The sequence below is a fragment of the Leptonychotes weddellii genome, chromosome 12, assembly GCF_054177405.1.
Source record: "Leptonychotes weddellii isolate Sample4059 chromosome 12, ASM5417740v2, whole genome shotgun sequence".
Taxonomy (NCBI): Eukaryota; Metazoa; Chordata; class Mammalia; order Carnivora; family Phocidae; genus Leptonychotes; species Leptonychotes weddellii.
Window position 1 is genome coordinate 38378211 of NC_138380.1, and position 22230 is coordinate 38400440.

The 22230-nt window shown below is 42.9% G+C and overlaps 1 protein-coding gene and 1 non-coding gene across 2 annotated transcripts in view; both read right to left on the bottom strand.

The window, feature by feature from the left end:
- The window catches only part of NPSR1 (neuropeptide S receptor 1), a 135125-nt gene that overhangs the window by 12198 nt on the left and 100697 nt on the right, over positions 1-22230 (bottom strand). The window contains 3 exon segments of the mRNA XM_081799679.1: positions 4407-4483; positions 16023-16065; positions 16068-16214. Coding sequence (XP_081655805.1) covers positions 4407-4483; positions 16023-16065; positions 16068-16214 — 267 coding nt within the window.
- LOC115938264 (U6 spliceosomal RNA) lies at positions 7000-7105 on the bottom strand. Its single transcript, XR_004073422.1, has one exon. It is a non-coding gene; the product is annotated as a U6 spliceosomal RNA (small nuclear RNA).

Below are 22230 nucleotides of genomic sequence, written 5' to 3' on the forward strand. Positions count from 1 at the left end.
TGGGCTTTTGACACTACTATCTGCTCCTCATCCTAGAAGGGGCTCACTGGTGTTAATATGGACAACTAAAAAAATAGCAGTAATGGAGATGTAGACTTGTATTAAAGAATAAAAATTGACTGTAGCCATTTTCGCCTTTGGGGAGGGTAATAACATATTTTATACCAGTGGGAAAACTGCTCTCTATGTGGCTTTGTACTATTTCAGAGACTGGAGGACAGGGGAAGCCAGTAGTTTAGGGACTGGAAATTCTAGTAGCAGGGAGATATGGGGGACTCTGGAGAGAGACAGAGCCCAACCACAGTGGTGAAAAGTCTGCTGGAAAAGGGTGGGGAGCAGCTGATAGGATGTGGAAACCTTTCATCACCTCAACATTTGCGTTATTTACTCTTGGGAGTGATAAACTCAAGGAAAGTGATGTGGATCCCATGCTTGCTGGGCCAGGAGCAGAGGGAACAGAAGAGCACTCTGAGGAGGGGTAGGTGAATGTGACAGCTCAGGGGGAGAGTGCAGGACACGCCAGCCTCCTGGAACTGGCAAGAAGCACGGGACAGGGGTTTAAACCAACCTGATTTAAATCTGCAATATAGGAAGACCTCAGCCTACCGAGATAAAATTGGGCCCTTGACCAGTGGTGGCCACCTTTTAGATTTTAAAGACTTCAAATCAAAATACTTCAGGGGCTGGGGCCAGAATAGTGCTCTCAAGGCAAAACTCTAGGGAGTCGGGTGGAAGAGAAGCCATGCCAAAGAGCCAGGGTTTGGGTTTTTTCACTTTGAGCTCTTTTTGTGTGTGTGTGTGTGTGTGTCAGTCATTTACCACCTCCCTTTCTTCAGTGTCCTTCTTTCTGAGAGGCAGCCTGGTATTGGGGAGAAAAGAGGCTTTCTGGTCAATCGTATGTGCTTAACCTTCATGCCGGTCCTCCATTTGTAAAAGAGAGATGATAATGCGCCTTGCAGCGTTGTGTATGGATTCAAGAAGATACAGTATGGAAAGAACTTCATGAAGTGGCTGGCAGGAGAGGCTCTGTCTGTTCCTCTGTCTCGCCAGCTTGTGTTGATAGACTGAATAAACAAATGGATCATGGCCAGACCATGTATAAAAACAGAGCCCTGACCTCTGCAGCAACCAGGCCAGGAAACCAATCCATTATCTATAGTAACCAGGCCAGAAGGCCAACCTACTGTGTACAGGTCAAATTTGTGGCAAGTCAGTCTCTCTCCCCCTGTCCAGTAAGACCTGTAAAAATCTACCCCAAACGGTCAACACTTGATTAATGACTGACAGCTTCTTTAGTTTTTGTCCCTGTTTTCAACTTAAAACCAATCAGAGGAAGCCAAATATATACCCCTAACCAACCACATGGGATGCCATGCTTCTACTTAGCCTACCTGCAGCTTCCCATGCCAATAGTCACCAGCCAGGGCACATCTGAAGTCTTCCCTTTTTCCACTATAAAGTTTTCCCACTCCTCTGCTTGCTTTTGAGTCTCTGCCAAAATGTAAGGCATGGTGGCTGACTCCCTTGCAATGACTCTTTCGCAAGCTCTGGATAAACGGCATTTGTCTATTCTCATTTGGTTGGTCTTCAATTATTTCCACAGTGTCTTTTTTTTTTTTTTCTGATTCTCCCTTTTTATGGACTAAGTGTTTGTGTCCTCCCCAACCCCTTTTTACTTTGTTCCCCTTCAAACCCAAAGCTCTGGACCTTCCCAAACCCTCTGGTCCCACCACACTTGATCTGTCCACCATCAAATCAGGGTCATGCACTCTAAGTGACAACTTGATCAGTATATGCTTGTATAGTGCACATTACTCAACCCAGGCTACAAATGTACTGCTCCTGGGTTCTCCTAGAGATAGTACCTTAATGAAAAAGGACTGATTCCATTGGTTTGAATTTCAGGCATCATAGAAGTCTCAGCAGGGAGATATCTGAGGGCAGGCAGAGGCATTTTTTGTATCTCTCATAGCAACCTCTGGGTACTTCCCTATTGCTTGTAGCTTCTGCATCCTACCTATATATCAGGATTCATCTGATCTTGGTCATTACCCATTCACTGAGAATGTAAGTTTTGAATGTTTAAGGATTCATCAGTTTACGATATATCTATATATATATCTCTCTCTCTATCATCTATCTATCTATCTATCTATCTATTCATCCATCTATCCAGCTAGCTATCATTTATCTGTATATTCACATGCATATTCTAATATTTATTATATATTCATATATTTATAAAAGTGATATCACTTTCTCCTTCTTAATATAATACATAATAGACATCTTTCTATTGCAATAAGTACACAACACAATACTTTTTACAGCTGTAGTATTTGATTGTATGTCTATATAATTATACTTGATCCCTCATTGCAGGTATTCAGAACTTTTCCCATTTTTCCTGATTATAAACAATGATTCTTATATTTTCTTTCCATTCTCTCTCTCTTAGATTTAAATCTTTAAAAAAGTTTATTTCCTTGTGGCATATGAGGTAGGACTATAGTGTATTTATTTCCAAATAAATTGTCTCAACAACACTAATTACTGAACAATCTCTACTACTCTATCAATTTGAAGCACTTTATCATACCCTAAATTCGTAAGGTTTCCTTTAGAGCTTCTGTTCTGTTCTAGTCCCCTCTTCATGTAATTCTTTGATAGGGATACCCTATTTCAACAATTATAGTATATAATATATTTATTAGATATCTGATAGAGGAAGGGCATCCTCCTCCATTTTTTTTTCAGACAAATATTCTGACTTTTAACCAAAGCCACTCATGATGAATAAAATGAATGCATTTGTGTTTATTCTTTTGGATTGCTCTTGTTCTTCTAGAAAAACCAGGGTGCAGAGACTAGACTGGTGTGAGGGAGTCTGTGTGGAGGATCTGCGTGGAAGCCGGAATGAGTCACAAGTTGAATGAGAGGTATTCCATGGGTGGAAGATTTCCGAGCAGCCTGCACACACGTCTGGGCTACTGTCGTCAGTCACTGTGGGAGTCAGCTGCCTGGAACTGCGTCTCCCACTGGAGGAGAGGTTGTCAAACCTGGTTGCACATTAAAATCATCCGAAGAGCTTTCCCAAAGTAATGATGCCAGACCTCACTCCAAACCGAGTGAATCAGAATCTCTCGGACAGGGGTCTCCAGGTATGGGGGCATTTGAAAATTTCCCCAGGCATTCCCAGGCCTTTGTACCACTGCCGACATGTGGCGGACAGAACAGAACTGAATTGAATTCAGATGAAGACACCCAGACTTATACGTCTCTACCAATTCTCCTAGAGAAGGGACACAGATGATTAGTGCCCACTTGGGAATCTTTATGACTTTCCCTCCGTCACACTGGGAGAAGAAGCTTCAAAGGGAGAAAAATGAGCATGGTCTTGGTCCAGTAAAGGTAGTAGCTCAACAGTCTGAAAAGAGGAAGCTTCGAGACCATTTAGGCTGTCCCCGTATTTTAAGCTTATGAAGGCCAGAGAGGTTAGATGACTTTGCAAGGTGGCACAGCTCTCGGTGGCACATCTGGAACAGAAACCAGCCTTTTGTATTCCAGACATCCGTGTTATAGCCCGCTGTCCTCATGTGAGTGCGTGTGAGGGAGTGTGTAAGTGTGGGTGTGAGAGACTGGGTGTGTGAAGGGGTGCATGTGTGCATGTGAGTACTAGGAATGGGAGGAGGTGGGGAGCCTGAGCAAAGAACTAGTCGCATTATAATAAATAGAAAACCAGGAGCCCTGGCCCCTCTCTTTCTAGCACGTAGTTCACTGCATTCTCTCCAGGTTGGTCTCTGGCAGGTGCAGCAGTGGGGGCCTGGGAGGCAGGGTAGGCCTCCAGGGCCCAGCGCCGGCCGTGGGGGAGGTGCTCCGCACTAAGGTTTACTGATGCAGAATTTGAGGAAGGGCTATTGTGAGTGGTCTCAGGCTCATTCTGGGGTGAGATGGTGTGTTGGGAAAGCATTGACCATGCTTTGCCTGGCTTAGGGTCCAGGATTGTTCTGTGGATGGATGGCAGTTTTCTCCATCTGTAAATTCAAGCCAAGTAGAAATGTCTATGCTCACACGTCACTGAATGTGTCCTCCTTGGACAGACCTCTTTTCACCCCAGTGTCTTCCAGGGTGTTCCTCTTTGCCAGGCCTAAGAAACCGGGGCGACCTTTGGATCCTGGCACCCAAAGTCCACCCCCCCTCTTTCTTCTTGAGTCTTCAGGGAGGCCACATGGAAGAAGCAGTACCTGCCAGGAGAGCCTTTGGTGGGTCTGATCTGCTAGCTGGGTCCTGATAGAAGAGTGCAGGCTTGTTGTATTCAGGCAAAGCCCAAGCTCTGATTTGCTAGAGAAAAACCACTACAGAAGCAAAATTACCCAAGAGTTGGGTAATGCCGATTAGAGACTTACCCGAGCAGTTGGAGATCACGGTCTCGTGGGCTTTGCTCTTAATCCAAATGGTTCGGATCACAATGGCATAGATGGCACTGTGGAAAGGACCAGAAGTAATACTAACATGGCTGGTGGGTCCCTACTGTGAGGACTGTGAGGACACATACAGAGGACCACTTCCAGTTACCTGAGTGTGAGGTATGGCCGGGGGGAGGGGGGTTCTCTAAACCATGCCTGGTCCCTATGCTTGCTGATTGTAGAATCCCAGCATGTTACAGCTACCTCTCTTTTAACTGAGGAGGCTAGAATCTGGTGAAGTGAAATGGTTCTCCGAGATAACTCATATGGTTAGAGGTAGAGCTGAGATTAGAATCTAAACTCAGGGTTTGGGATCGGAAATATTTTTATTTGTAAGCAGCTTTACTGCTTGCTGGTTGCATGACCTTGACCTTAGACATTCTTTAATGTGGCCCCATGATTCCTGCCTCTGGTATTCATACCTTTGTGATATCCCCTCCCCTTGAGTGTGGTGGGAACTGTGACTGGCTTCTAATCCTTGCATTGGGCTGAAGGTGATAAATGTCTGTGATCGTGTAAGATTGTAGTGCCTGTCTTGCTAGTGTCTCTCTCTGTTGCTACCATGAGTCCTACAGTAGCAGAAAATTAATTCTGCCAAGAACCCCCGGGAGCCTGAAAGAAGATCCTTCCCCAGTTGAGCCTCTGATGATACCCCAGCCCTGGCAGACACCTTGTTGGTTGCCTTGCTTAAGCAGAAGTAAGCCATGCCCAGTTAAGCCATGTCCAGATTCCTGACCCACAGACCCTGGAGATAATAAATGTATGTTGTTTTAAGTAACCAGGTTCATGACAATTTGTTACCCAGCAATAGATAAGCAATATACTGACTGATACAGGCTGAATGTTTGCATCACCACCCCTAACTTTATATGTTGAAATGTAAATGACCTTGGTGATAGTAGTAGGAGGTGGAGCCTATGGGAGGTGATTAGGTCATGAGTGCTCTTATAAAAGACACCCCACAGAGCTCCCTAGCCTCCTCCGCCATGTGAGGACACAAGGAGAATTCGGCTGCCCAGAAGAGAGCTGTCACCAGAATCTGACCATGCTGGTGCCCTGTTCTTGGACTGCCAGCCTCCAGCACTGTGAGAACTGAAGTTCTGTTGTTTACAAACCACCCAGTCTGTAATATTTCGTTACAGTAGCCAAAACAGACTAAGGCACTGGGCCTCTGTTGACACTAAAATGGAGTTAATAACACAAACTTCCTATGAATTTTTTTTTTTTTGGATCCAATGTGACAACATTGAAAATGCCAAGCACAGTGCTTGGAAATTAGCAGAGACTCAATAAATGTCATTTTCTTTCTCCTCTTTCTTCCCCATTTTTCACGTAATATTACACCTACTGTAGCATGACATAATCTATACCTAACAGGAAAACAAAGTGTTAATGACTCAAAAGCATCGGGAAATTTTGTCTTTTGTCCCCTTTGATAAATATAAAAATTTATACTCTTCCTTAGTTAGTTACGTGATGCTTCCAATATATTAAGAACCTCAACTAAAAACTTTGGGACAAAGCGTTGCTTTACTTTAGAATAGCACAAACTTCCCTCTTGAGATTTACTGGTTAAAACAAAATCAGAGGTCTGGTCTGCAGTGGCTGATGAAGCACTAATTGTTTTTAATGATCTTTAGAATATAACCTAATTAATGACTGTGTTAAAAACCTTCTGCTCCTTATTGCTTTTCCCATTCTTGCTTAGTGAACCCCTCTGAGTGCTCCAGGTGAGCTTGGAGTCTTTTTGGAACATCCCCAGTTCTTTGCATATACCTGCCCAGGGATTTTTCTGGAATTTGCATGTCTACATTAAAGAAGAAATGAGGAAAAAATTACTTGTGAGTCTATTCTTTACCTTAAGTTGGACATTTGTTACAGCAGAGAAACTTTTTCCCCAGGTAAATGAACTACAAGGAAAGGTTACAGCCAGTATGAAACATTAATTATGTATTACATTTGCAACCCCAGTGCTAAATCAATCAATAATTCAAATATTTATTGGCCATCAGCCATATACACAATGGAAAATTAAGGAAGGTCTTATGTGTTAGGGGTTTGGGACTAAGTCATCTCTGCCTCATCTCCTTAGGATCCATCGGGCAAGGGGAAAGCAACTCCTAATAAGTAGGGTGTCCCTTTATTACCCAAATCAGGCCACTGCTCAGAGCAGAACAGTTATGCATCAGAGAAATCTCTGAATTATATTTTTCTCCTTCTTCTTCCTTGTTTCTTTCATCAGCAAGTTCTATGGTCTGTCCCTTCAAAATATTTCCATGATTTGTTCTTTCTTCTCCATTCCTGCTCCTCAGCATCAGTCCAGATCCTTACAAACTCCTTTTTTTTTTTTTTAATATTTTGATAGGGTTTTTTTATTGTGGTAAAACAAACATAACAAAATTTACCATTTTAACTATTTTTAAGTGCATGGTTTGGCAGCATGAAGTACATTCACATTGTTGCATAACCATCTCCACCATCCATTTCCATTCTTCCATTTTTTATCTTCCCCAACTGAAGCTTAGTACCCATTAAAAGTATTCAAGAAGGCTTCATGAATGTTCATATCATCCTCATATGGGGCCATACTAATCTCTGTATGATTCCAATTTCAGTATGTGTGCTCCCCAAACGAGCACCCCTTATGACCTCTTGCCTGATTATTGTGATCTTCTAATGCCTCTACTCAGCTACTATCTTGAATGCCCATGCTGCCATCAAGGTGGAGCTCTAGGACACAGAGTAATTCTCTGGCTTAAAACCCCCCAGAGTCTCCACTTTCCTACGAGATGACATCCAGGCTCTTACGCAGGGCATCCAAACCTCCCACAATCTGCCTCTGCCTTCCTCACATTTACCGTCATCATCCTGCTTCCCTCCACCCCACCGTCTCCCAGTGACCTTTCTCCATATCAGCAACAGGGGTGGCCAACAGGAGCAGGCTGACAAAACTAACCTTGACTCCATGCTTCATATGTGGTTGATTTTGGGTGAATCTGAGTTCCAGTGCCTTTCATCTCACTGTGTCTGCTTTGCTGTCTTGCTGAAATGCATTTTTAAACCCACTCTTCATGTATCACTTACCTATGAAACCTTTCTAAGCTGTCCCTGTTCCTCAATGATAACTAGCTCCCACTTCCTTGGGGCCTCCATGCTGGTATAACGTCGGTTACGCTGAGTCTTGTCTGTGGTGGTCATGTCCTAAAGATCAGCAGATCTATACATAGCTCATTCTCAGAAACAGAGCTAGAGAATAGCATCTCCACTCTCTTGTTTTAACTTCTTCCATGTCTTCGACCTATTTCCACTCTCCCAACAAATGAAGCTTTTCTTCAAGCTTCTCAGAAATCTGAAAACTGAAAGATCATCCAGATTGAAGAAAATATCCCTTACCTGTAATTGGCTGGCTAAGTTCTTGATTTTATGGGAGACTATCCAGACACAGACCCATTTTCTCTTATTTCCTTTATAGAGGCAGCTCATGATGGAGGTAGAGTGAGAGGCAAGGCAGAGAAAGACCTTGCAGGACTGCCTTAGGAGGATGCCTGAACCTGGTTCCTTAGTCCTGGCTCCGCATTATGTGTAAGAAGTGTCCAGGAAACAGAACAAAACCTTTGCTTTTCCTATGAGACACAACAGACAGCATTCCACTCAGACTGTAAGTGCTCCACCCCTGCAGGACTCAGGACAAGGCTGGGGACTTCATGGATTACAATCTTGAAACCATAGACATTCAGAGCCAGAGGCGATCTAAGGCTCCATCTCTGTTTCACATTTGGGGCCTGAGGATTGTGTCCAGTTGTGCTCTGAAGGTCTCATTCGAGGTGAAGCATAGGGAAGACAGGTAGGAGGAGTTGGTGTTTCACTGAACAAGGCCTTTTTTTCTCTTCTAGCAGGGGTATTAAGGACACTTCCTAGTCAAAAGTGTCTCTCTCCTTATTAATTAATTCATTTCATTATATGTATTTGAGGACTTACTTTGTCCCAGCCATTGTGGATACTGTGGCAGAAAATACAGAGTCCTAACCCTCATGGAGCTCACACTGTATTTGTGGAGATAGATAATAATAAAGTGAGGACACAGTAATATATGCTTATGAAGGAGCAAATTCTATGAAGATAAAAGGTAGGGTGACACAGAGTACGTAACAGGGGCCCTGACTTGTTCTGGGGCTCAGCCTTCAGGTTTGAGAGATTCAGTGATTTGTCTGAGTTCACACACCTAGAGGATGGGTCCTCTGACTTCAAGGGCTGTTAACCAACTTGTTAACAACCTTGTCAAGACGGGCGCACAAGCTCCTCTGCGAGACGTATTGGGTTATACGTGCTATATATGGTTCTAGTTATTTCCTAAAGGCCTTCTTTGATTCCTAGACCAGGTTAGCATCCCTGCTGTGGGTCCCCTGGGGCTCTCTATTTACCCTACCACAGCACTCATCACAGTGTTATAACTCCTTCCTTAATTGGCCGCCTTCTCTATTATACAGGACTATTCTTAAATTCAGATAGCATGTGTCTCTCGTCATTTCCGTATCCCCATTACCAGGTCCAGGGTCTCACAGAGGGTGGGTGCCCTATGGGTATATGGGAAGAGGCAAGGGGTCAGGGACTGAATAGTATCTCTGCATGTAGTTGGGCTCTGGGAGACATGAAGGCAGAACTAACTTTGGGGGGAAAATGTAAAAACAGCTTGATACTTAAGAAACTAAAAAAAAATCTGGGCGCCTGGGTGGTTCAGATGGTTAAGCGTCTGCCTTCAGCTCAGGTCATGATCCCAGGGTCCTGGGATCGAGTCCCACATCGGGCTCCCTGCTCCTTGGGAGCCTGCTTCTCCCTCTGCCTCTCTCTCTCTCTGTCTCTCATGAATAAATAAATAATAAAAATCTAAAAAAAAAAAAAAAAAATCTGAGAGTCCTGATATACACAGTCCATTGGCGCCATGTTTAATGTGCTCCCAGGACAGAGAAAGTCAAAGGGATGCCTTTGCTAACTCACTTGGTACCACTGAAATAACTGAGATTTCCTAATGGTCCTAGAAGAAGAGTTCACTCTGATGGCTTCGGTAGTTCAGATGAATTCACTGATACCTGGAAACAGCAAGTATGGACAGTTGGGTATCAGGATATTTTTTGTAGCAACTTACAGAAAACTCCAACTCAAATTATTCTAAGCAATCAGAATATTCCTCATCTCCCATAATTGCAACTTCAAAGGGTCAAAGCTGAACTTGAGAAATCTGCATTCTTTCCATCCCTTTCTCTTTTCTTTTCAGTGTAGGTGTCTCCCTGAGTCAGACTGAAGCAGTTCCAGGTGTCAATCCTGGACACCTATATCCAGAAGCAGTACCCAGAAGATGAGAAGCTGGCCTCTCCTGGACTTGTTTCCTAAGAATGGGGAAATCTTTCCCAAAAGCTCTTCAGAAGACATTCCCTCACATCTCATTGGCTAGAATTGGTCACGTGGCCATTCCCAAACCATTCACATACTGAGGGGAAGGGCTGCCATGAGTGGCTTACTATGGAATGGATATTGGAAATCCCATCACAAACATCTACCTTAACCTAGCAAATCAGTGAGAATGGCTTTTCAAAAGGTAACTCTTGCCACCCCTCAGGTAACGCCATATGGTATGTCACTTCCTTTGCTGATATGATGGGTCATTCTCCTTGACTTTGGACCACATGCCCAGAGACAGTGCTGGCCAGACCCCTGGGACCCTTTTACACACCATGGCCTTGAACTCTACTGGGCTGTACCAGCCTTAGCATGGGACTTTCCCACAGTCTGATCTCCATTCCCCAAGCAGAATAAGTGGATTTTTTTTTTCATATAACACGAATCAATGCTCCATGACAAATGCGCTTTTTTCCACTTATTCCTTTGCAATTGTTGGCCATGGATCTTTTATGCCTCCATCTTTATGTCACAGAGATAAAAATGATAGAAAAATGAGAAATCAATTAAGTCACAAGAAAATAACCACTGCTAAAGTAAAGCAATTACACCAGGGCTAATAACCTCCCCAGCAACAGTTAGACAGTTATGTCAAGTAAATTTTGAAATAACAGGAGTTGTATTGACCCAGAAAAACAATGTATTGCCTTTATTGTCAGTCACTATGGTTTCAAGTCCTGGGAGCCTGATTTAATTAATGATGGAAGAGCTAAATCTTTATTCATACACAGCTGTCCTGAGAGTTTGCCCCAGACAATGCAAGTCTTCCTTCCTCTCTCCTTCCCTCCCTCTCTGCCTTTCTTCTTCTCTCCCTTCTTTCCTTTCTCCCTTCCTTCTTCCCTTTCACATATATGGAGGATCTACCATCTGCCAGAAACTGATCTAGGCTCTAAATAGCCAGAAATGTCCATATTAGGTGTGTGTGTATCAGAGTGACACGGCACCTCTGTCCTGTGATTGGTGCCCTTTATCGGTCAGACCTGCATTGTTCATTCTCTCCAACATTTACAGAGTGAGCATTAGGTACTCGATTTGAAATCCAGAAATGAAGAGACAAAGTTCTATACTCAAGAGATACAGCCACACAAGCGGGTGATGACACTACCACGAAGCCTTCATGGCGACAAGGACGAGCTGAGCTTGGAGGCTTTGGGTGAACACCCGAGGCATTACTTGGCCTAGGGCCAGCAGTGGCCGTTCTGTGTGGAGTTGGTATGTGGCGTGAGACGTGCAGAATGTGAACGGGGTTGCCAGAAGCAGGGCAGCAAGGGAGGGTGAGTGTGGAGGAGTGCTCGGGCATAAGGAACGATGTGCACAAAGGCACAGGGATGAGAGGAGTGAGGGGTGTCCCTTGTTGGTTATGCCTGGAGTAGGAGCTGAAAGGGAGAGCATCAGTAGCTACCCTGAAATAGCCAGGGGAGCTTTGAGAAAGACAGGACATCCGTCTTATGGGATATGACATGTATATAAAGTGACAATGTGGCAGAAAAGCCAGTAACTTAGTTATTTGTGTATTCTCTCCTTTCTTCATTATGGCAATTCCTATTAACTGAAAATAAACCATATTCAAGATGAAGAAGCAAATGACAAACGAGGGACGTATTTGCAACATATAAAAAAAGAAAAAGGTTATTGTATAAGGAGTGTGTCTCATGATAGAGAAAAAAGAAAATAAAAACAAAATGAAGAGACTAACAAGTTCAGAAACAATGAGAGTATTTAGAATATAAATATGCATATGGTAGAATTGCCATTTCATACCATGTAGAAAAGATAGATTATTCAATATTCAGTAAGTGGTGTTGGGACAAATGACCTGGCATTAGAAAAGTAGATTTAAGTTAGATCTTGAATTCATATGTAACATCGAAAGTAAATGGTATTGGGGCAATTGGAAAATCGAATCAAATGCTTTTTTAAAAGAGATTTATTTATTTGAGAGAGAGAGAGCATGAACAGGAGGGGTAGAGGGAGAGGGAGAGAGAATCCCGAGCAGCGCTGAGTGCGGAGCCATTGCAGGGCTCCATCCCACGACCCTGAGTTCATGACCTGAGCCGGACCAAGAGTCAGACCCTTAACTGACTGAGCCACCCAGTCACCCCAAATCAAATACAGTTTTTAAAGTGACATTTTTCGGGGCGCCTGGGTGGCTCAGTCGGTTAAGCGGCTGCCTTCGGCTCAGGTCATGATCCCAGGGTCCTGGGATTGAGCCCCGCATCGGGCTCCGTGCTCAGTGGGGAGCCTGCTTCTCCCTCTCTCTTTGCCTGCCGCTCTTCCTTCTTGTGATCTCTCTCTCTCTCTGTGTCAAATAAATAAATAAATAAAATCTTTAAAAATAAAAAAATAAAGTGACATTTTTAGGGGTGCAGAGTCTGCTTGGGATTTTCTCTCCCTCTACCCCTCCCAATTGTGCTCTCTCCATCACTCTCAAATAAATAAATCCTTTTTAAAAAAGTGACATTTTTAATGTACTCCCAACACTGAAATTATTTTCCAATAACTAAAATAATAAATCATAAAAACTTAAATCAAAGTAGAAATAAGCATGTGCAAGGGGCAATTTCCTAAGAAAGAAATGGAAGGCAGCAATGTAAAGAAAAGCGTGAGTAGGGGTGCCTGGGTAGCTTAGTCATTAAGTGTCTGCCTTTGGCTCAGGTCATGATCCCAGGGTCCTGGGATCCAGCCCTGCATCCTGGGATCAAGCCCTGCATCCTGGGATCGAGCCCCGTATCGGGCTCCCTGCTAGGAGGGGAGCCTGTTTCTCCCTCTCACACTCTCCCCTGCTTGTGTTCCCTCTCTCACTGTTTCTCTCTCTGTGTCAAATAAATAAAATCTTAAAAAAAAAAAGAAAAGAAAAGCATGAGTAGATGTGAATACATTACAATGTGAAAGGTCTGTGTATTATAGAGAAGCCTCATACATTTCATTCGTATTTCCACATGCATTTATATAAAGTTTTGCATAGTGCTTTCCTATGATTCTTTTAACTTTTTAAAGAATTTGACTTTCTCATTTCTAATTTTTGGTATTCATGCAGTCTCCCCTTTTCACATTTATGCCAGTCTTATTAACTAAAAGCAAAATAAAACCATATTCAAATGGCAAATGACAAACTAGGGAAATATCCTCAACATATGGAAACAGGAAAAGTTTATTATACAAAGAGTATCTTTAAAAATAAAGAAGAGAGAAAATAAAATTGAGAGAAATTTGAATAAATTTGAAAGAATACGAATAAGTAATTTATTTAAAAAACAAAAATGATAATGTGCATCTTAAATTTTTTCAACCTCGTCTGTAATGAAAAAAATACAAATTAAAACAACTATATATGTTTTTTTTGCCTATCAGTTTGGTAAGGATATATATATATATATATATATGTAGGTGTGTATCATGCCTGAAGAACAATGAGGCATGAGGCATAGTTAATAAAGTGAATGAACACCTAATTTGAGTTGTTTCTTTTGTCTTCTTAAGCTTGGAATTAAGAGTTTAACTTTACCTAAAAGAACTATAAGCAACAGAATCAACTTCAAGTGTCCAAAATGTGGTTAAGAAAAAAAAAAAGAAAGAAAAGAAAAAAGATGAACTTTAACTCTGAGAGATATAAAATTGTAGCAAGTTATCCCAGGAGCTAGCTGGAAAACAAATTCTTCACAAGATTCCATCTGGGCCTGGTCTTAGGTCAAGAGGGAGGAGGAGCTGAGAGGGCTGGAGGATGCCATATCCCCCAGAGAGGAGCTCTTTCTTCATCAGGAGGAGCCTGACCACAGAAGACTGAAGGTCATGACTGTACAGATAGGAAACGCTTCAGGGAAGCTCGAGGTTGGGGGGGGGGAGGTCACTCTGAATCTTCCTCATTCTACCACAGCTGGGAGCAAGGAACTCCAGGCAGGATTTAAGGAGGCTGTACTTTGATGAAGGCTGAGTGCAGCTTTTGAAATCATCCCTTTCATCGTCATATTATACTTGGCTTTTTCCAAGGGCACTACAAGAACACACAAGCTGGGCTGTAGGCAAGTCTGAGAGGTCCTGATGGGAAGGAACAGCTTGAATTGATGGGGGAAGATTACGGACAGGGAAAGAGCCACATGACGGATCTGGCCAGACAGCGCATCGGGAGCCAGGGGGTCTACATACTGCATTCACCCTGCTGAGCAGAGGTTTGGACTGATTTCATGAGCTGATGGGAAATCAATCAGGAGAGAACAAGGACAAATGCTGCCCACTGAAATGGATGCATCAGTTGCCTGTGATGGACGGCAGGAGCTGCTTCCCCCCAAAGGCTCACCCCTGTGACTAGCCACCCTCCTCCTCCACGTGCCCCTTCCAACGATGCTATGACTTACCTGTGAGTGCTTGTCTAAATAACCTTCATCTTTCCTCCAGGATTCCTCCCAAATTCAGCTTGGAGGAGAGGAGGCGGTACGTGGAAATAAAGTAGACATCAATTTGTCAAGTCAGCAGAGAGGACTGACAATCTCCGGTCTCAACAAGGCTGCTGGGTTGGCTATGGAATCCCTCTCCTGCCCAGCTCGACCTCTGATGGAGAGCAAGTCATTTTGCTCCTTTTAGCTCTAAGCCTACTTTTGTGAAAAATTCAGGGGCTGGCCTATGCGATGGATAACATTTTTCCAGCTGTGGTATTTTTTGAGACTAAAGATGAACACAGAGCAAGAACACAGGAGTCCCATAATGTCAGAAAAATACTTGAAACGGATTTAATACACTTAACACATAATTAAAGAAATGAGCATGAAAACAATGAGATACTTTTTTGAAACCCCCATGTTTGGCAAAGATTTCATAAAGAAATGATACCACCTTCCATTGGGTCCGGGGAAGAAAACTCAGAGCTCTTTTTTTGCTGTTGGCAGGAATACACCTTTTCTGTAGGGCAGTTTATGAATATGCATCAAAATTTTAAAATGAGCATCATTTTTGATCTAGCAATTCCAGTAGAATGAGTTCTGAAGGAATAATCAGAGACTCATGAATAAATTTAAACACAAGGATTTTTATCACAGCATTATTTATACTATCTGAAACCAAAGGCTGATGTTCCTTCATCCAGGACAAATTATGGGACACACCATGGCCGGCTTGAGGACACTCAGAAGGGGCAGGATTAGCCTGGCCATGCAAACACTCAACACGCCAGTATCTCCCTCAACCCCCCACCCCATCCACCCAGGCGGAGCCATGCTGTCAGAGGAGATCCTGCCGCATGACAAGCGAGACCCTGCCTTTCCGGGCAGTTGTGGTCTTCCTGCTGAAAGACCATCTGTGGCCACCATTGGCTGCAGGACAAAGGGAGCATCCTATGGCTTGGTTGTTAAGGCCCTTTATAATCAAGGCTCACCCCACCAGAAAGAGCTTATTGCCAACTTCTTCCCTCTCCCACTGGCATGGCCTGCCTGTCCTTTCCCTGTTGCCACACTTACTCAGACCCCCAGTCACCCGGAAACCTGCTTCCTTCTCACCTTTCCCTTCTCCTACCTGAATTCTTCCCTCTTTCAATGGCAGCTTCCAAGAAGTGTTCCCTGCCATTACCTGACCTCACTGCATGCACTTTCTAGCATATTTTTTTGTGTGTATTGCCTTTTTTGCTCAGTTTTGCTTCAAGTTTGCCTATCATTTCAATTATCATATAAGATCTCTAAAACTGGTACTATGTCTTATATTTGAAAGACTACATGCAAAAGGAGAAAGAACAGGCTATGAACTCAGAAAAACCTGTGTTTAAATCCAATGTGATGTTGGGCAGGTTACCTAACCTCTCTGGACCTGAGTTTTACCATACATAAAATGGGGACAAGAGTAGTTATTTTATAGAGTTGTAACAGGGTTACTGGGATCATTGTTAGCCACTTAGCACAATGCCTGCTCCGTAATACATGCTCAGAAAATATTAGTTCCTTCCTCCTTACTCTACTTTGGAGAAGTTGGGCTTAATACATAGTAGCTTTAGATGAAATCTTATGGTCTGGCCACTTGCCTTAAGGACACTAGGAACAATGAGGGGCCTTGTAGGGGAGGAGAGCAGGAGTTGGTGAACCAGGAAAGCCTCTGTGTGAGTCTGGCCTGTTGGCCTCTTACCTGATGATTGTCAGGGGGATGAAGTACACCAGGAAGGCCACGATGGAGTCCAGTAGGAGTCATCAGGCCATAACGCCCAGCACTGCACTTCACCATTAGAGAGTTTCCTTTTCCCAAATATGATCAGGGTGGGAATGGAGAAAAGGAAAGAGAGGCTCCAGGCAATCACGATGAGAACCTTGGCTTGCTTTTCTGCTCAAAGGAAAGAGAAATTGGATGATTTGTCCATGTAGACATCAAAGTCACCCAAGATGGGGACAGTATGAAGGGTGAGAGAGAGACTGAGAACGGTGTCTGCCTTTCCAGTGGATTAGGGGCATGGCCATGTGGTCGGACAGAGAGGGAACATTGTAGAAGGTAATCTAGTTTGACAGCATGAGCGTCAAAGGAACAGATCAGCGCACAGGCAATAACGGAGGAGAAATGGGTTGGAAGGGGTCCAGGGAAGTAGGAAAATGTCTATACCACCCCCAGGCCTTGAAGTTCTCAGAAGGAAGTTCTGAGATGTTAAGAGAACCAGGGATCTCAGGAGGCAGGAGGTGGAGGGAACCTACCGTCATGTGGTTGAGGATATAAGGGAGTTTTTTCCTGAAGGAATAGAGGAAAGTTTTGGGTGGAAAAGAAGCCATGGGTGTTTGGGAGAGGAAACAAACACAGAGCAGTCTGGCATTTAGAGAGCAACTGAGGATGTTTCCTCTCGACCACAGCGATGAGATGCGTACTGGGTTTCTACAGATCCTGCTCATGCATGGTCTCCTTCTTTCACTGGTTAAAATTCAAATTTTGTCTCCCTCTGTAGGTCCTAGAGCCTGGACTTTTAAGGGTGATCTGCAAGTCCGGGGCTCCACTCAGATTCCACTGGATGGGTTAACAGGCGTTCACTTTTGAAAGAGATGGGCATGGAAAGAATCAGATTAAAACAATATGAAACTGTGTGAGGGTTGCTGGAGTGGACGGGCGTGGGAAGGATGGGGTGACTGGGTGATGGACATTGGGGAGGCTGTATACTATGGTGAGCGCTCTGAATTGTGTAAGACTGATGAATCACAGACTTGTACCCCTGAAACAAACAATACATTATATATACATTTTATTGTTAATAAAAAAAATATATAAAAAAAATTCATTCTACCAAGGTACTAAAAATGTTTCCCCAATGTGTACCCGGGGCAGATGCTTGGAATTTAACTTTTCTCATACTGGTGCTGGGCTGCACTGGGAGAAATCCCCAGTCTCAGGTGCCTCCGCAACAGATGTGTGGCTCGCAAACACAGCGGTGACAAGACTGTTGGCCCTTTGGCCAGCTGAGCCCGCCTGTCATGAAGAGTGACTGCTCAGGGCTCAACATTCAGGGATGGAACAGATGAAGTGCAGTTTCAGTATTAGGTGGGTGGTCTCCTGTTATCTCCAAGGTGCCCTGTGTCCCCCACCCATAGAAAGGAAGACTTCCTCTTCCATTTGCTCTTGTCCAATTCTGTACTTCTGTCTTAGCCCTCTTTCATGCATCATATATACCTTCTTTGTTTTTTTTTTTTTTTTTAAAGATTTTATTTATTTATTTGACAGAGACACAGCGAGAGAGGGAACACAAGCAGGGGGAGTGGGAGAGGGAGAAGCAGGCTTCCCGCGGAGCAGGGAGCCCGATGCGGGGCTCGATCCCAGGACCCTGGGATCATGACCTGAGCCGAAGGCAGATGCTTAACAACTGAGCCACCCAGGCGCCCCTATACCTTCTTTGTTTTTGATAATGAAAGTTACACATGATAATTACAGAAATATAAACAAAAAGAAGGAAAAAGAGTCCATGATGGCACCACCCAGAAATAGCCAGCCCAAATTTTGGTAATACATCCGTATGTAATACATAGATTACACATATGAAAATAAGAACGTAATAGGGGTGCCTGGGTGACTCAGTCCTTAGGCGTCTGCCTTCGGCTCAGGTCATGATCCCAGGGTCCTGGGATCGAGCCCCGCATCGTACTCCCTGCTCAGCAGAGAGCCTGCTTCTCCCTCTCCCCCTCCCCCTGCTTGTGTTCCCTCTCTCATTGTGTCTCTCTCTGTCAAATAAATAAATAAAATCTTTTAAAAAAATGAGAACATAATATACATGCTGGTTTTCAACCTTATTTTTTCCCTGGAAAAAATTTTTACGACTGTCTTTTTATGTCAAGAAAGTCTTTGTCAAAAAATTTTATGACACCTTTTCATGTCTGCGTCTATGCAAGCAGCATTCAGACTTTTTCAGGCGGTAAAAGGCTTTCATCAAATATAGTTGTACTTTGAGCCCAGTGCAGAATGCCAGGGTAGCTCAGGTTGAGGCTGGGTGACAGCCAGAGGCTTCCAGACCTGTCCTGGAGCAGGTCTACAGAATGAGTCCTCCAGGGCCAGTGTGTGAAGTGTAATTTAAAAAGCACTGATAGAAAATATTTTTCCATGGTTACACTAAATTCTAATTTTATCAATAGTCTATTATTATTTAAATTGTTTCCAATTATTACAAATAATTTATGTGTATCTCTTTACAGTGCTGTTGCCTTAGGATAAACTCTGAGAAACAGATTTTGGCAAATATTATTAAATTTCTTCCAAAAGTGTCTACAATTTATGGCTCCCACCACAAGCCTATTTCGTTATGCTCTCCCAACACTGAGAGGATCCTTCCTCTTCCTCTTGTTATTTCATTGATAAGATTTCATATCCAAATGTCTAATCTTGCACTTCTTCAATTAGTGGTCAAAAAGAACATTTCTATATATCATCCATTCACTTTTTTTTGTTTCTTAATAACTTGCTCCTGTTCTTTGCCCGTTTTTTCAATTGGTACGTTCTTATTTCTTTGCCAGAGTTCTTTAGAAGAAGGATATTATCCCTTTGCCTGTTGTATACAAATATTTTCTATTTGTCATTTTGCTTAAGTATGTGTACAATGTTTATTATTTGTATGAAGAGTTTTAAAGTTTTGATGTAATTTAAACTACATTTATTTTGCTTTTGGTGTTATTCTCAGAAAGATCTTTCCCTCACAAAAATAAAAACTTTTACCCATACCCACACCCTTTCAAGTTTAAAATTCTTACTTTTTCAATCCAGCTGGAATTTACTTGGAGGCAGTATGGCAGATTTAATATTTTGTAAATGGCTAGACAACTATACTAACACCCTCTACTGACTAATTCATTCTTTTCTAACTGATTCGATATTCCATATGCTTTACGTACATTATTCTGGTTTCGGTATCATATTGCTTAAATTATCAAAGTTTTATATTATGCTTTAGTACCTGGAACTACGTATTTCTCTTCATTATGAATAGATGTTTTCCTAATTATTCTCATATTTATTTATCCTAGAGTCTTAAAATGTCAGCTTCTCTGGAGTTGCTGGCTGAGGAAACTACCACGTTAGTAAAAAGCGGTAAACAAGCAGGAAGATGTGCCCCCCCCACCCCCTTCCGTTGGTTTAGTCTCCATCGCCCTGTGTCTGCTCGACCACGAGTAACTTCGTGTGGCTTCTGTCAGCTCAGTTCTGCATAGAGAGGCTGTGCTGCCTGGTGGGGAACTTCTTTCTGCTGCCTCCTCTTTGTTCAGTTGCGTGAACCCTAAGCCCTGCCCCTCACGGCTGCCCTTAGATTCCGATGAACTGTAGCACCGAGTGACTCTAGCATAGTGTTCCCTGTTCTCACCTACCACCTCACCCCAAAACTCCTACACCGCCATGCCACCTTCCGGGGGGGGGGGGAGGCGTGGCTTCCGCGTGTAATCAGCTCCCTGTGTGCTGGGAATTCCGTGACGTTCTGGTACTTGGACAGCTTCTTTCCTTGGCTCCCACCCAGCTGCACGTCTCCTTTATTTCTATGTTTCCTCCATGACTTCAGTGGGATTGGGCAGAGAGGAAGGGAAAATGGCTAATGTCTACTTCCAAGTTTTCATCTTTCCCCAAAGCTATTGGAGATGATTATTTTGCAAGTGCCCTCCACCGAACCTCTATTAATTTTGTAATGAGGAAATAAATTGCTTTACAGCTTTAAAAGAACACTATAATATTCATTGCTGCCTTTTCTATAATTTAGGACCTTGTTCATAATATTTCAGTGTCTCCTAGAACTAGTCATATTTGCCATGAGCTAAAGAGTTGAGAGATATATATATATATATATATATATATTTTTTTTTTTTACCTAATGAATATGGTGAGATGGGTAACTGACCATGTTTCCCTTTTGGCTATGGATTCCCTAAGCCTCCACCTCTGGCAAATATCTGGGGACACCCCTCACATTTCCTTATACCTAATTTCCCTTCACTCATATTTCTGCACCTTGAAACACTCTGCTGTATGCGTTTTTTTGTATGCCCCCATTCAATCCTTCCTGGGGCCTGCTGGGCATAAATAAATAGATGAATGAATAAGTATATCACACTTTTGTATAGATCATAAAATGTCTCTCCCATTTCCCTTCATCCCACTCCCTGCTCCCTTCTTTATCATAATCACTGGGGCAATGGAAATGCCCAGAAAGCTTGGTGCTGGTCACATACTTCACACATACACGCACACACACACACCCCAAAACAAACAAAAACAACCCTAGGAAAAGCCTATAAAACAGGTGTAAATTCTATTTTTAAACTAGTTTTAATTGCACACAACACATCAGTATACCTTCTAGTATGTAAGTCCCTGTGATCACTATGGCTAGTCCAAATTCTATCCCCAGAAGTGAGGACTAGTTGGTGCATGTCTTTGCAAGCAATTGTTTATTACGTTTTCTTTTTTTTACTGTCCATGGCTATCCCACCTCCCCATTGAGAGGCAGGATATGCAGTAGTCATAGATACCTGAGCTACTCCCAGACCGTCTTGGGTTCAAATCTTGCCGTGCACCTACTAGCTGAGTGATCTTGGGCAAGTTACTTTAACTCTCTGAACTGTAATTGTCCAAACTATAAGATTCAGATAATAATAGGACCTATCTCACAGAGAGGTTGTAAGAATTAAAATACTTAGCATGCTTAAAGAACTTATAATCATGAGTGGCATCTAGTATGCAATCAATCAATCTAAGCTACTGAAATGTCTACATTCCTCCAATGAAGGAATTCCTATCCTAAGCAATGCTACAATAAAGAACACATGTGCATACATGCATACATGTGGGTGTTTGTCCAGAGAAGATACCAAGAAGTAGGATTTCAAGGTCAAAGGACTGCACATTTTATATTTTAATTAGATGTGGTTAACTTACCATTCAAAGGATCTGTGTCAATATTCTCTGATATATTCAATAGTATCTGATGACATTAATTCTACTTATTCTAAAGTTCTGCTTGTTAATTTGGCTTTCTTAGTTGTAAACGCCACAGAATGGTATTCTGAAGGGTTATCTATTTTCCAGTTTGGCTTTTGTCCCATTTTCCATGATATTTGATTACACCCCATCTTTGTAGTCAAGATTTCATTTAGTTCCTCACTTTATAAGTTTTCACAGGCTCCTTGGGAGACTGTGGTACAGATCACCAAACATTGGGTTCTTACTTGCTTTCAGGGTTCATGGAGGAAAGTGGGCTTTGCGCATGGGCAGAGTAATGGACAATTAGTCTGTGACTAGGTACCCACCATCCCTCCAAGGAGTCATTGCTTCCTAGGACCCCACCCTGTCTCTTCAAATCCAGCACTCCCACTACTAGGAGGAAGAGACCTCTATCCTTGCTGTCCCTCTGGGAAGGGGGAGGACAGAGGGAAAGTAAACATGCAGTGATGAACACTCTTCTTTGTGCTCCAGAAATCACCCTGCTGGTTTCCTTGAGTCCTTCTTGCTCTGGGCCTTTACATGATCTATTTAGGAAGCACTCTTAACACTTCACCCATATTACTATAGTATCGTCTGTGGGTATTGTAAGCTGTGTGGTTTCAGCATCTCCTCTGACCCATCTGCTTTCTTCTTCTGGAGATTCCTCACTATCACTGGATCAAGGAGAATTTTCCTACTTCCCAGTATTCGTATCAGTTAAAAACATCTTTCCAATTATCTCTATGGTTTGGAAGTAAGGAAGGCAAGGTGCTTGTTTCTGGAAAATGAGCAAGTTGAAGTGGGAGTATTCATTTCTTGAGAGAGGTACAATGTGTCAACACTGCTCTAAAGGAAAAAACCAGAGGCATTAGGGTCAAAGTAAATGGCCACAGAGTGGGTCCAGCAAACTGCCTTC